The sequence below is a fragment of the Eptatretus burgeri genome, chromosome 1 (genome assembly GCF_056783735.1).
Source record: "Eptatretus burgeri isolate ZD-2024b chromosome 1, Ebu_testis_v1, whole genome shotgun sequence".
Taxonomy (NCBI): domain Eukaryota; kingdom Metazoa; phylum Chordata; class Myxini; order Myxiniformes; family Myxinidae; genus Eptatretus; species Eptatretus burgeri.
This window is the reverse complement of record NC_140961.1, coordinates 44,991,923-45,005,422: the sequence shown is the minus strand read 5'-3', so window position 1 is coordinate 45,005,422 and position 13,500 is coordinate 44,991,923. Positions and strand designations below refer to the sequence as shown.

At 58.9% G+C, this 13,500-nt stretch overlaps 1 protein-coding gene across 3 annotated transcripts in view; it reads left to right on the top strand.

The window, feature by feature from the left end:
- Positions 1–210: 210 nt before the first annotated feature.
- The window catches only part of MCM9 (minichromosome maintenance 9 homologous recombination repair factor), a 71,567-nt gene continuing 58,277 nt past the window's right edge, over positions 211–13,500 (top strand). Inside the window, exons 1-3 of one of the 3 annotated variants that reach the window (XM_085881480.1) lie at positions 211–869; positions 11,675–11,988; positions 12,537–12,618. In XM_085881480.1, the coding sequence (XP_085737606.1) occupies positions 560–869; positions 11,675–11,988; positions 12,537–12,618 (706 nt within the window). In that variant the 5' untranslated portion in view covers positions 211–559. The remainder of the gene's footprint in view (positions 870–11,674; positions 11,989–12,536; positions 12,619–13,500) is intronic. The other 2 variants (XM_085881473.1, XM_085881476.1) reach the window with 2 other exon arrangements.

Here is a 13,500-nt window from a genome sequence, read left to right as displayed (position 1 = left end):
TGTTAGCGCGAGTAACACGGCGTGGTTTTTCACTCCAGATTTATGGCCATGATGGTGTTGTTAGCGCGAGTAACACGGCGTGGTTTTTTAACTCCAGATTTATGGCCATGATGGTGTCGTTAGTGCGATTAACACGGCGTGGTTTTTCACTCCAGATTTATGGCCATGATGGTGTCGTTAGCGCGAGTAACACGGCGTCGTTTTTCACTCCAGATTTATGGCCATGATGGTGTCGTTAGCGCGAGGAACACGGTGTGGTTTTTCTTTTACGTCGTCCACGCAAGAAGAGGACTCGTTTGTCGTGTTCAGGATTTAAGTTTACCTGATATTCGTAGAGTTCTTGGGTGTTTGGATGTGAACACAGAGGGAGTGAAGAGGAAGTGGATTTATAAACGGATGGCGCCAACTTGTTGAATTGTTTGTACCAGTCTCAGTTAACCAATCACAGCCAGGCTCAGCTCGTTCTGTTCCTCACTTAACCTTTCAGTTTCTCGAACAACCGCCGTCCGGACGGATCATCCTGTTGGAGCGGTGATCCCCTGTGGTTCCACATGACCGAATGGATCTCACGGATGAATCCTGGACCAACAATGAGCGGCAGTTCGCCCTCTACCTCCTGGAGCACCATCGCGATGACCTGCTGGCGGCTCTGCGAGCCGAGGATCCTGAGGAACATTACCCGGTCCTCCTGAACACCATCAACCTTTGTGAGTGTGCCATGGAGGCCGGGGAGGCGCTCCTCTCCCAGCCGGACATCGCACTCAGAGCGTGTGACGCCGCACTCAGACTCGCCTCGGCCTCCCTCATGGAGTCTGTGGCAGGATCGGCGGGTTTCACCGTCAAGAAGAACCTGCACACCCGAGTTACAGGTGAGGGGGAACGAGTGTGTGACGGTTCGGCGGAGAGAGTGTGTGACGGTTCGGTGGAGAGAGTGTGTGACGGTTCGGCGGAGAGAGTGTGTGACGGTTCGGTGGAGAGAGTGTGTGACGGTTCGGTGGAGAGAGTGTGTGACGGTTCGGTGGAGAGAGTGGGTGACGGTTCGGCGGAGAGAGAGTGTGTGACGGTTCGGCGGAGAGAGAGTGTGTGACGGTTCGGCGGAGAGAGAGTGTGTGACGGTTCGGCGGAGAGAGAGTGTGTGACGGTTCGGCGGAGAGAGTGTGTGACGGTTCGGCGGAGAGAGAGTGTGTGACGGTTCGGCGGAGAGAGAGTGTGTGACGGTTCGGCGGAGAGAGAGTGTGTGACGGTTCGGCGGAGAGAGAGTGTGTGACGGTTCGGCGGAGAGAGAGTGTGTGACGGTTCGGCGGAGAGAGAGTGTGTGACGGTTCGGCGGAGAGAGAGTGTGTGACGGTTCGGCGGAGAGAGAGTGTGTGACGGTTCGGCGGAGAGAGAGTGTGTGACGGTTCGGCGGAGAGAGAGTGTGTGACGGTTCGGCGGAGAGAGAGTGTGTGACGGTTCGGCGGAGAGAGAGTGTGTGACGGTTCGGCGGAGAGAGAGTGTGTGACGGTTCGGCGGAGAGAGAGTGTGTGACGGTTCGGCGGAGAGAGAGTGTGTGACGGTTCGGCGGAGAGAGAGTGTGTGACGGTTCGGCGGAGAGAGAGTGTGTGACGGTTCGGCGGAGAGAGAGTGTGTGACGCTTCGGGGGAGAGAGGGTGTGACGGGTCGGCGGGGAGAGAGTGTGTGACGGTTCGGCGGAGAGAGAGTGTGTGACGGTTCGGCGGAGAGAGAGTGTGTGACGGTTCGGCGGAGAGAGTGTGTGACGGTTCGGCGGAGAGAGAGTGTGTGACGGTTCGGCGGAGAGAGAGTGTGTGACGGTTCGGCGGAGAGAGAGTGTGTGACGGTTCGGCGGAGAGAGAGTGTGTGACGGTTCGGCGGAGAGAGAGTGTGTGACGGTTCGGCGGAGAGAGAGTGTGTGACGGTTCGGCGGAGAGAGAGTGTGTGACGGTTCGGCGGAGAGAGAGTGTGTGACGGTTCGGCGGAGAGAGAGTGTGTGACGGTTCGGCGGAGAGAGAGTGTGTGACGGTTCGGCGGAGAGAGAGTGTGTGACGGTTCGGCGGAGAGAGAGTGTGTGACGGTTCGGCGGAGAGAGAGTGTGTGACGGTTCGGCGGAGAGAGAGTGTGTGACGGTTCGGCGGAGAGAGAGTGTGTGACGGTTCGGCGGAGAGAGAGTGTGTGACGGTTCGGCGGAGAGAGAGTGTGTGTGACGGTTCGGCGGAGAGAGAGTGTGTGACGGTTCGGCGGAGAGAGAGTGTGTGACGGTTCGGCGGAGAGAGAGAGTGTGTGACGGTTCGGCGGAGAGAGAGAGTGTGTGACGGTTCGGCGGAGAGAGAGAGTGTGTGACGGTTCGGCGGAGAGAGAGAGTGTGTGACGGTTCGGCGGAGAGAGAGAGTGTGTGACGGTTCGGCGGAGAGAGAGAGTGTGTGACGGTTCGGCGGAGAGAGAGTGTGTGACGCTTCGGCGGAGAGAGAGTGTGTGACGCTTCGGCGGAGAGAGAGTGTGTGACGGTTCGGCGGAGAGAGAGTGTGTGACGGTTCGGCGGAGAGAGAGTGTGTGACGGTTCGGCGGAGAGAGAGTGTGTGACGGTTCGGCGGAGAGAGAGTGTGTGACGGTTCGGCGGAGAGAGAGTGTGTGACGGTTCGGCGGAGAGAGAGTGTGTGACGGTTCGGCGGAGAGAGAGTGTGTGACGGTTCGGCGGAGAGAGAGTGTGTGACGGTTCGGCGGAGAGAGAGTGTGTGACGGTTCGGCGGAGAGAGAGTGTGTGACGGTTCGGCGGAGAGAGAGTGTGTGACGGTTCGGCGGAGAGAGAGTGTGTGACGGTTCGGCGGAGAGAGAGTGTGTGACGGTTCGGCGGAGAGAGAGTGTGTGACGGTTCGGCGGAGAGAGAGTGTGTGACGGTTCGGCGGAGAGAGAGTGTGTGACGGTTCGGCGGAGAGAGAGTGTGTGACGGTTCGGCGGAGAGAGAGTGTGTGACGGTTCGGCGGAGAGAGAGTGTGTGACGGTTCGGCGGAGAGAGAGTGTGTGACGGTTCGGCGGAGAGAGAGTGTGTGACGGTTCGGCGGAGAGAGAGTGTGTGACGGTTCGGCGGAGAGAGAGTGTGTGACGGTTCGGCGGAGAGAGAGAGTGTGTGACGGTTCGGCGGAGAGAGAGAGTGTGTGACGGTTCGGCGGAGAGAGAGTGTGCGACGGTTCGGCGGAGAGAGAGAGTGTGCGACGGTTCGGCGGAGAGAGAGAGTGTGCGACGGTTCGGCGGAGAGAGAGAGTGTGCGACGGTTCGGCGGAGAGAGAGAGTGTGCGACGGTTCGGCGGAGAGAGAGAGAGTGTGCGACGGTTCGGCGGAGAGAGAGTGTGTGACGGTTCGGCGGAGAGAGAGTGTGTGACGGTTCGGCGGAGAGAGAGTGTGTGACGGTTCGGCGGAGAGAGAGAGTGTGTGACGGTTCGGCGGAGAGAGAGTGTGTGACGGTTCGGCGGAGAGAGAGTGTGTGACGGTTCGGCGGAGAGAGAGTGTGTGACGGTTCGGCGGAGAGAGAGAGTGTGTGACGGTTCGGCGGAGAGAGAGTGTGTGACGGTTCGGCGGAGAGAGAGTGTGTGACGGTTCGGCGGAGAGAGAGTGTGTGACGGTTCGGCGGAGAGAGAGTGTGTGACGGTTCGGCGGAGAGAGAGTGTGTGTGACGGTTCGGCGGAGAGAGAGTGTGTGACGGTTCGGCGGAGAGAGAGTGTGTGACGGTTCGGCGGAGAGAGAGAGTGTGTGACGGTTCGACGGAGAGAGTGTGTGACGGTTCGGCGGAGAGAGAGTGTGTGACGGTTCGGCGGAGAGAGAGTGTGCGACGGTTCGGCGGAGAGAGAGAGTGTGCGACGGTTCGGCGGAGAGAGAGAGTGTGCGACGGTTCGGCGGAGAGAGAGAGTGTGCGACGGTTCGGCGGAGAGAGAGAGTGTGCGACGGTTCGGCGGAGAGAGAGAGTGTGCGACGGTTCGGCGGAGAGAGAGAGTGTGTGACGGTTCGGCGGAGAGAGAGTGTGTGACGGTTCGGCGGAGAGAGAGTGTGTGACGGTTCGGCGGAGAGAGAGTGTGTGACGGTTCGGCGGAGAGAGAGTGTGTGACGGTTCGGCGGAGAGAGAGTGTGTGACGGTTCGGCGGAGAGAGAGTGTGTGACGGTTCGGCGGAGAGAGAGTGTGTGACGGTTCGGCGGAGAGAGAGTGTGTGACGGTTCGGCGGAGAGAGAGTGTGTGACGGTTCGGCGGAGAGAGAGTGTGTGACGGTTCGGCGGAGAGAGAGTGTGTGACGGTTCGGCGGAGAGAGAGTGTGTGACGGTTCGGCGGAGAGAGAGTGTGTGACGGTTCGGCGGAGAGAGAGTGTGTGACGGTTCGGCGGAGAGAGAGTGTGTGACGGTTCGGCGGAGAGAGAGTGTGTGACGGTTCGGCGGAGAGAGAGTGTGTGACGGTTCGGCGGAGAGAGAGTGTGTGACGGTTCGGCGGAGAGAGAGTGTGTGACGGTTCGGCGGAGAGAGAGTGTGTGACGGTTCGGCGGAGAGAGAGTGTGTGACGGTTCGGCGGAGAGAGAGTGTGTGACGGTTCGGCGGAGAGAGAGTGTGTGACGGTTCGGCGGAGAGAGGGATTGTGTGACGGTTCGGCGGAGAGAGAGATTGTGTGACGGTTCGGCGGAGAGAGAGATTGTGTGACGGTTCGGCGGAGAGAGAGAGTGTGTGACGGTTCGGCGGAGAGAGAGAGTGTGTGACGGACCGGCGGAGAGAGAGTGTGTGACGGTGCGGCGGAGAGAGAGTGTGTGACGCTTCGGCGGAGAGAGAGTGTCTGACGGTTCCGCGGAGAGAGAGAGTGTGTGACGGTTCGGCGGAGAGAGAGAGTGTGTGACGGTTCGGCGGAGAGAGAGTGTGTGACGGTTCGGCGGAGAGAGAGAGTGTGTGACGGTTCGGCGGAGAGAGAGTGTGTGACGGTTCGGCGGAGAGAGAGAGTGTGTGACGGTTCGGCGGAGAGAGAGTGTGTGACGGTTCGGCGGAGAGAGAGTGTGTGACGGTTCGGCGGAGAGAGAGTGTGTGACGGTTCGGCGGAGAGAGAGTGTGTGACGGTTCGGCGGAGAGAGAGTGTGTGACGGTTCGGCGGAGAGAGAGTGTGTGACGGTTCGGCGGAGAGAGAGTGTGTGACTGTTCGGCGGAGAGAGAGTGTGTGACTGTTCGGCGGAGAGAGAGTGTGTGACGGTTCGGCGGAGAGAGAGAGAGTGTGTGACGGTTCGGCGGAGAGAGAGTGTGTGACGGTTCGGCGGAGAGAGAGTGTGTGACGGTTCGGCGGAGAGAGAGTGTGCGACGGTTCGGCGGAGAGAGAGTGTGCGACGGTTCGGCGGAGAGAGAGAGAGTGTGCGACGGTTCGGCGGAGAGAGAGAGAGTGTGCGACGGTTCGGCGGAGAGAGAGAGAGTGTGCGACGGTTCGGCGGAGAGAGAGAGTGTGCGACGGTTCGGCGGAGAGAGAGTGTGCGACGGTTCGGCGGAGAGAGAGAGAGTGTGCGACGGTTCGGCGGAGAGAGAGAGAGTGTGCGACGGTTCGGCGGAGAGAGAGAGAGTGTGCGACGGTTCGGCGGAGAGAGAGAGAGTGTGCGACGGTTCGGCGGAGAGAGAGAGTGTGTGACTGTTCGGCGGAGAGAGTGTGTGACGGTTCGACGGAGAGAGAGAGTGTGTGACGGTTCGGCGGAGAGAGAGTGTGTGACGGTTCGGCGGAGAGAGAGTGTGTGACGGTTCGGCGGAGAGAGAGAGTGTGTGACGGTTCGGCGGAGAGAGAGTGTGTGACGGTTCGACGGAGAGAGTGTGTGACGGTTCGACGGAGAGAGTGTGTGACGGTTCGGCGGAGAGAGAGTGGGTGACTGTTCGGCGGAGAGAGAGTGGGGGACGGTTCGGCGGAGAGAGAGAGTGTGTGACGGTTCGGCGGAGAGATAGAGTGTGTGACGGTTCGGCGGAGAGAGAGTGTGTGGCGGTTCGGCGGAGAGAGAGTGTGTGACGGTTCGGCGGAGAGAGAGAGAGTGTGCGACGGTTCGGCGGAGAGAGAGTGTGTGACGGTTCGGCGGAGAGAGAGATTGTGTGACGGTTCGGCGGAGAGAGAGATTGTGTGACGGTTCGGCGGAGAGAGAGATTGTGTGACGGTTCGGCGGAGAGAGAGATTGTGTGACGGTTCGGCGGAGAGAGAGATTGTGTGACGGTTCGGCGGAGAGAGAGATTGTGTGACGGTTCGGCGGAGAGAGAGTGTGTGACGGTTCGGCGGAGAGAGAGTGTGTGACGGTTCGGCGGAGAGAGAGTGTGTGACGGTTCGGCGGAGAGAGAGTGTGTGACGGTTCGGCGGAGAGAGAGTGTGTGACGGTTCGGCGGAGAGAGAGTGTGTGACGGTTCGGCGGAGAGAGAGTGTGTGACGGTTCGGCGGAGAGAGAGTGTGTGACGGTTCGGCGGAGAGAGAGTGTGTGACGGTTCGGCGGAGAGAGAGTGTGTGACGGTTCGGCGGAGAGAGAGTGTGTGACGGTTCGGCGGAGAGAGAGTGTGTGACGCTTCGGCGGAGAGAGTGTGTGACGGTTCGGCGGAGAGAGAGTGTGTGACGGTTCGGCGGAGAGAGAGTGTGTGACGCTTCGGCGGAGAGAGAGTGTGTGACGCTTCGGCGGAGAGAGAGTGTGTGACGCTTCGGCGGAGAGAGAGTGTGTGACGCTTCGGCGGAGAGAGAGTGTGTGACGCTTCGGCGGAGAGAGAGTGTGTGACGCTTCGGCGGAGAGAGTGTGTGACGCTTCGGCGGAGAGAGTGTGTGACGCTTCGGCGGAGAGAGTGTGTGACGGTTCGACGGAGAGAGTGTGTGACGGTTCGACGGAGAGAGTGTGTGACGGTTCGACGGAGAGAGTGTGTGACGGTTCGGCGGAGAGAGAGTGGGTGACTGTTCGGCGGAGAGAGAGTGGGTGACTGTTCGGCGGAGAGAGAGTGGGTGACTGTTCGGCGGAGAGAGTGTGTGTGACTGTTCGGCGGAGAGAGAGTGTGTGACGGTTCGGCGGAGAGAGAGTGTGTGACGGTTCGGCGGAGAGAGAGTGTGTGACGGTTCGGCGGAGAGAGAGTGTGTGACGGTTCGGCGGAGAGAGAGTGTGTGACGGTTCGGCGGAGAGAGAGTGTGTGACGGTTCGGCGGAGAGAGAGTGTGTGACGGTTCGGCGGAGAGAGAGTGTGTGACGGTTCGGCGGAGAGAGAGTGTGTGACGGTTCGGCGGAGAGAGAGTGTGTGACGGTTCGGCGGAGAGAGAGTGTGTGTGACGGTTCGGCGGAGAGAGAGTGTGTGACGGTTCGGCGGAGAGAGAGTGTGTGACGGTTCGGCGGAGAGAGAGTGTGTGACGGTTCGGCGGAGAGAGAGTGTGTGACGGTTCGGCGGAGAGAGAGTGTGTGTGACGGTTCGGCGGAGAGAGAGTGTGTGACGGTTCGGCGGAGAGAGTGTGTGACGGTTCGGCGGAGAGAGAGTGTGTGACGGTTCGGCGGAGAGAGAGTGTGTGACGGTTCGGCGGAGAGAGAGTGTGTGACGCTTCGGCGGAGAGAGAGTGTGTGACGCTTCGGCGGAGAGAGAGTGTGTGACGCTTCGGCGGAGAGAGAGTGTGTGACGCTTCGGCGGAGAGAGAGTGTGTGACGCTTCGGCGGAGAGAGTGTGTGACGGTTCGACGGAGAGAGTGTGTGACGGTTCGACGGAGAGAGAGTGGGTGACTGTTCGGCGGAGAGAGAGTGGGTGACTGTTCGGCGGAGAGAGTGTGTGTGACTGTTCGGCGGAGAGAGTGTGTGTGACGGTTCGGCGGAGAGAGTGTGTGTGACGGTTCGGCGGAGAGAGAGTGGGTGACGGTTCGGCGGAGAGAGTGTGGGTGACGGTTCGGCGGAGAGAGTGTGTGTGACGCTTCGGCGGAGAGAGTGTGTGGACGCTTCGGCGGAGAGAGTGTGTGACGCTTCGGCGGAGAGAGTGTGTGACGCTTCGGCGGAGAGAGTGTGTGACGCTTCGGCGGAGAGAGAGTGTGTGACGGTTCGGCGGAGAGAGAGTGTGTGACGGTTCGGCGGAGAGAGAGTGTGTGACGGTTCGGCGGAGAGAGAGTGTGTGACGGTTCGGCGGAGAGAGAGTGTGTGACGGTTCGGCGGAGAGAGAGTGTGTGACGCTTCGGCGGAGAGAGAGTGTGTGACGCTTCGGCGGAGAGAGAGTGTGTGACGGTTCGGCGGAGAGAGAGTGTGTGTGACGGTTCGGCGGAGAGAGAGTGTGTGACGGTTCGGCGGTGAGAGAGTGTGTGACGGTTCGGCGGTGAGAGAGTGTGTGACGGTTCGGCGGTGAGAGAGTGTGTGTCGGTCCGGCGGAGTGAGAGAGTGTGTGACGGTTCGGCGGAGAGAGAGTGTGTGACGGTTCGGCGGAGAGAGAGTGTGTGACGGTTCGGCGGAGAGAGAGTGTGTGACGGTTCGGCGGAGAGAGAGTGTGTGACGGTTCGGCGGAGAGAGAGTGTGTGACGGTTCGGCGGAGAGAGAGTGTGTGACGGTTCGGCGGAGAGAGAGTGTGTGACGGTTCGGCGGAGAGAGAGTGTGTGTCGCTTCGGCGGAGAGAGTGTGTGACGGTTCGACGGAGAGAGAGTGTGTGACGCTTCGGCGGAGAGAGAGTGTGTGACGGTTCGGCGGAGAGAGTGTGTGACGCTTCGGCGGAGAGAGAGTGTGTGACGCTTCGGCGGAGAGAGAGTGTGTGACGCTTCGGCGGAGAGAGAGTGTGTGACGCTTCGGCGGAGAGAGAGTGTGTGACGCTTCGGCGGAGAGAGAGTGTGTGACGCTTCGGCGGAGAGAGAGTGTGTGACGCTTCGGCGGAGAGAGTGTGTGACGCTTCGGCGGAGAGAGTGTGTGACGCTTCGGCGGAGAGAGTGTGTGACGGTTCGGCGGAGAGAGTGTGGGTGACTGTTCGGCGGAGAGAGAGAGTGTGTGACGGTTCGGCGGAGAGAGAGTGGGTGACGGTTCGGCGGAGAGAGTGTGTGTGACTGTTCGGCGGAGAGAGTGTGTGTGACGGTCCGGCGGAGAGAGTGTGTGTGACGGTCCGGCGGAGAGAGAGTGTGTGACGGTCCGGCGGAGAGAGAGTGTGTGACGGTCCGGCGGAGAGAGAGTGTGTGACGGTCCGGCGGAGAGAGAGTGTGTGACGGTCCGGCGGAGAGAGAGTGTGTGACGGTCCGGCGGAGAGAGCGTGTGTGACGGTCCGGCGGAGAGAGCGTGTGTGACGGTCCGGCGGAGAGAGTATGTGTGTGACGGTCCGGCGGAGAGAGTATGTGTGTGACGGTCCGGCGGAGAGAGTATGTGTGTGACGGTCCGGCGGAGAGAGTATGTGTGTGACGGTCCGGCGGAGAGAGTATGTGTGTGACGGTCCGGCGGAGAGAGTATGTGTGTGACGGTCCGGCGGAGAGAGTATGTGTGTGACGGTCCGGCGGAGAGAGTATGTGTGTGACGGTCCGGCGGAGAGAGTATGTGTGTGACGGTCCGGCGGAGAGAGCGTGTGTGTGACGGTCCGGCGGAGAGAGCGTGTGTGTGACGGTCCGGCGGAGAGAGCGTGTGTGTGACGGTCCGGCGGAGAGAGCGTGTGTGTGACGGTCCGGCGGAGAGAGCGTGTGTGTGACGGTCCGGCGGAGAGAGCGTGTGTGTGACGGTCCGGCGGAGAGAGAGTATGTGTGTGACGGTCCGGCGGAGAGAGTATGTGTGTGACGGTCCGGCGGAGAGAGTATGTGTGTGACGGTGCGGCGGAGAGAGTATGTGTGTGACGGTGCGGCGGAGAGAGTATGTGTGTGACGGTCCGGCGGAGAGAGTATGTGTGTGACGGTCCGGCGGAGAGAGTATGTGTGTGACGGTCCGGCGGAGAGAGTATGTGTGTGACGGTGCGGCGGAGAGAGTATGTGTGTGACGGTGCGGCGGAGAGAGTATGTGTGTGACGGTGCGGCGGAGAGAGTATGTGTGTGACGGTCCGGCGGAGAGAGTATGTGTGTGACGGTCCGGCGGAGAGAGTATGTGTGTGACGGTCCGGCGGAGAGAGTATGTGTGTGACGGTCCGGCGGAGAGAGCGTGTGTGACGGTCCGGCGGAGAGAGCGTGTGTGACGGTCCGGCGGAGAGAGCGTGTGTGACGGTCCGGCGGAGAGAGCGTGTGTGACGGTCCGGCGGAGAGAGCGTGTGTGACGGTCCGGCGGAGAGAGCGTGTGTGACGGTCCGGCGGAGAGAGCGTGGGTGACGGTCCGGCGGAGAGAGAGTGGGTGACGGTCCGGCGGAGAGAGAGTGGGTGACGGTCCGGCGGAGAGAGCGTGGGTGACGGTCCGGCGGAGAGAGCGTGTGTGACGGTCCGGCGGAGAGAGCGCGTGTGACGGTCCGGCGGAGAGAGCGTGGGTGACGGTCCGGCGGAGAGAGAGTGGGTGACGGTCCGGCGGAGAGAGTGGGTGACGGTCCGGCGGAGAGAGTGGGTGACGGTTCGGCGGAGAGAGTGGGTGACGGTCCGGCGGAGAGAGTGGGTGACGGTCCGGCGGAGAGAGTGGGTGACGGTTCGGCGGAGAGAGTGGGTGACGGTTCGGCGGAGAGAGTGTGACGGTGACGGTTCGGCGGAGAGAGTGTGACGGTGACGGTTCGGCGGAGAGAGTGTGTGTGACGGTGACTGTGACGGTTCGGCGGAGAGAGTGTGGGTGACGGTTCGGCGGAGAGAGTGTGGGTGACGGTTCGGCGGAGAGAGTGTGACGGTGACGGTGACTGTGACGGTTCGGCGGAGAGAGTGTGGGTGACGGTTCGGCGCAGAGAGTGTGACGGTGACTGTGACGGTTCGGCGGAGAGAATGTGACGGTGACTGTGACGGTTCGGCGGAGAGTGTGTGTGACGGTTCGACGGAGAGAATGTGTGTGACTGTGATGGTTCGGCGGAGAGTGTGTGTGACGGTTCGGCGGAGAGAATGTGTGTGACTGTGACTGTGACGGTCACTGTGTGTCGGAGAGAGTGGGTGACTGTGACGGTCCGATGTAGAGAGTGGGTGACTGTGACGGTCCGACGGAGAGAATGGGTGACGGTGTGATGGAGAGAGCGTGTGACTGTGACGGAGAGAGTGGGTGACTGTGACTTTGACGGTGTGACGGAGAGAGTGTGTGACTGTGACGCTCCGATGGAGTGAGTGGGTGACTGTGACGCTCCGACGGAGTGAGTGGGTGACTGTGACGGTCCGACGGAGAGAGTGGGTGACGGTGACGGAGAAAGTGGGTGACTGTGACGGTGACGGAGAGAGTGTGTGACTGTGACGGTGACGGAGAGAGTGTGTGACTGTGACGGTGACGGAGAGAGTGTGTGACTGTGACGGTGACGGAGAGAGTGTGTGACTGTGATGGTCCGACGGAGAGAGTTGGTGACGGTGTGATGGAGAGAGTGTGTGACAGTGACGGAGAAAGTGGGTGACTGTGACGGAGAGAGTGTGTGACTGTGACGGTCCGACGGAGAGAGTTGGTGACTGTGACTGTGACGGTGCGACGGAGAGAGTGGGTGACTGTGACTGTCCGACGGAGTGAGTGTGGCAGGGTGTGTGTCAGGAGTTTGGTGTGATTTCCAAATTATCAATTTTTAATCCATTTTGTTTCCTTTTGGCACAAAGACCTTTGAGTTGACTTGTCTGCATCCCACCTTTATTTTGAACGCTCCATCCCCAGGTTTGCCACAGTGCCCCGAGTTGGTGCGAGACCGTGTTCCCCGTGCTGTGGACCATGGGCGTCTTCTCTGCGTGTCAGGCACTGTGATTCGCACGGGCACGGCCCGTCTGCTTGAGTACCGCAGGGAATACGTGTGCCTCAAATGCCGGCACGAGTTTGTGGTTCATGCCGACCCCGAGCAATACCACACGCTGGCGGTCCCTGTCAGGTGTCCCTTCCCCGGCGGCTGCTCCTCGACGCACTTCATCGGTCCCTCTGGTGATGCAAAACCCTCTTGTTGTCGGGACTACCAGGAGGTTAAGATCCAGGAGCAGGTTTGTTGATGGTTTCAAACTATCGATCCATCATTGCTGCAATATTTTCTTGCGCATGTGAAATTATTTATTTTTTAAAGTGTACCCAGCGTTTGGAATACTCAGCGTAGATTTATGATTGTCAGGATGAGCAGGCAACCATTTTCCTTTACCTCGTGAGGACGCCATTCATCAAGTACTAACCCTGGTGTTGGTTTCATGGTTAAGGTGGCTGGCTTGAGATCTTAGGGTCTTGAGTGTGAGCCCCTGCCATGCGTTGAATAACACCTGGTGGGTTGACTCAGCCCGTCATCCTTCTTAGGTCGGCAAAATGAGTACCAGCATACTGGAAACGGGGGACACTGCATCAGCGGCACAGACGAGCTCCCAGCACTGATGCAACCAGCAGCCACCTAAGATAATTAAACATTGAGTACCGAGTTCAGTTTTTTTTATTTTAAATTATTATTATTATTATTATTATTGGTTTTTCATTTCCATCTGCGGTGTTGTGCCGTCCCCTTGGTTTATTTTTAAATATAATTCTGACCCGACATTTCTGACTGCAGGTGCAGAAGCTTGCTGTGGGTACCATCCCTCGCTCGATCGTCGTCATTTTGGAAGATGATTTGGTCGACAGATGCAAGTCTGGTGAGACCATATTAACATTAATGGGGTTTTTTATTTTTAATATACAATGTGGAGGCTTGTATACGAGCTAACACACAATGTATACCAGAGGGATGGGAGAGGGAAGCACATACCAGTGGGGACAGAGACATGAGGAGATCTGTGGAAGGGAGAGGGATGGGGTGGGAAACACCGAGTACACAAGATGGACACTGCAGGGGCTTCCAGGAAGGAAAGCAGGGAATATGAAGGAGGTGGGTTCGGGGTGGATTAATGGGGGAAGAAAAGATCATGGTTTTGTATGGGGGAAAATGAGGGACGGTGGTGAACAGCTGTTTTGAATACAATAAAAGGGGGAGGTGGTTGTTTGGTTGGTGGGGGTGGGGGGGGTCCTGTAATTTTTGCTCATTTGTCTTGATTCTGTCACATAATCATTTGTTGAGAACATTGTTGATTACACTGAACAACAAAAATTTTTTACTGGAGATGTGTAAAGTGATTTAGACTAATTTGGGTACGCTGATTTCAAAAATCATAACCGTTTTGCTGTATCACGTCAGGATTTTCAGTAACAGAAATATTCCCATTGCCTAGAAGTCAGGATTTCAATGAAATTTACAAAAATTCATTTATTCATTTATTTCATCATGAATGCTTCAAAATTATAGAAATTACAGAAAAACTCCACTAGAATGTAATTAAAAATGCTTTAGGCATTTGGCTTTGCGTTTGTGCTGCTCTGTGTCAGTTTCACGATGCAGGAACCAGCAGAAATCGCCCATCATGTTCGGGTTGTGCCGCCCTTGGTAAAGCGTCTCCATGAGTGAAATCTCTTGGTGGAATCGCTCGCCGTGCTCGTCCGAGACTGCTCCCAAGTTGTCAGGGGAAGAAGTTCAGGTGCTG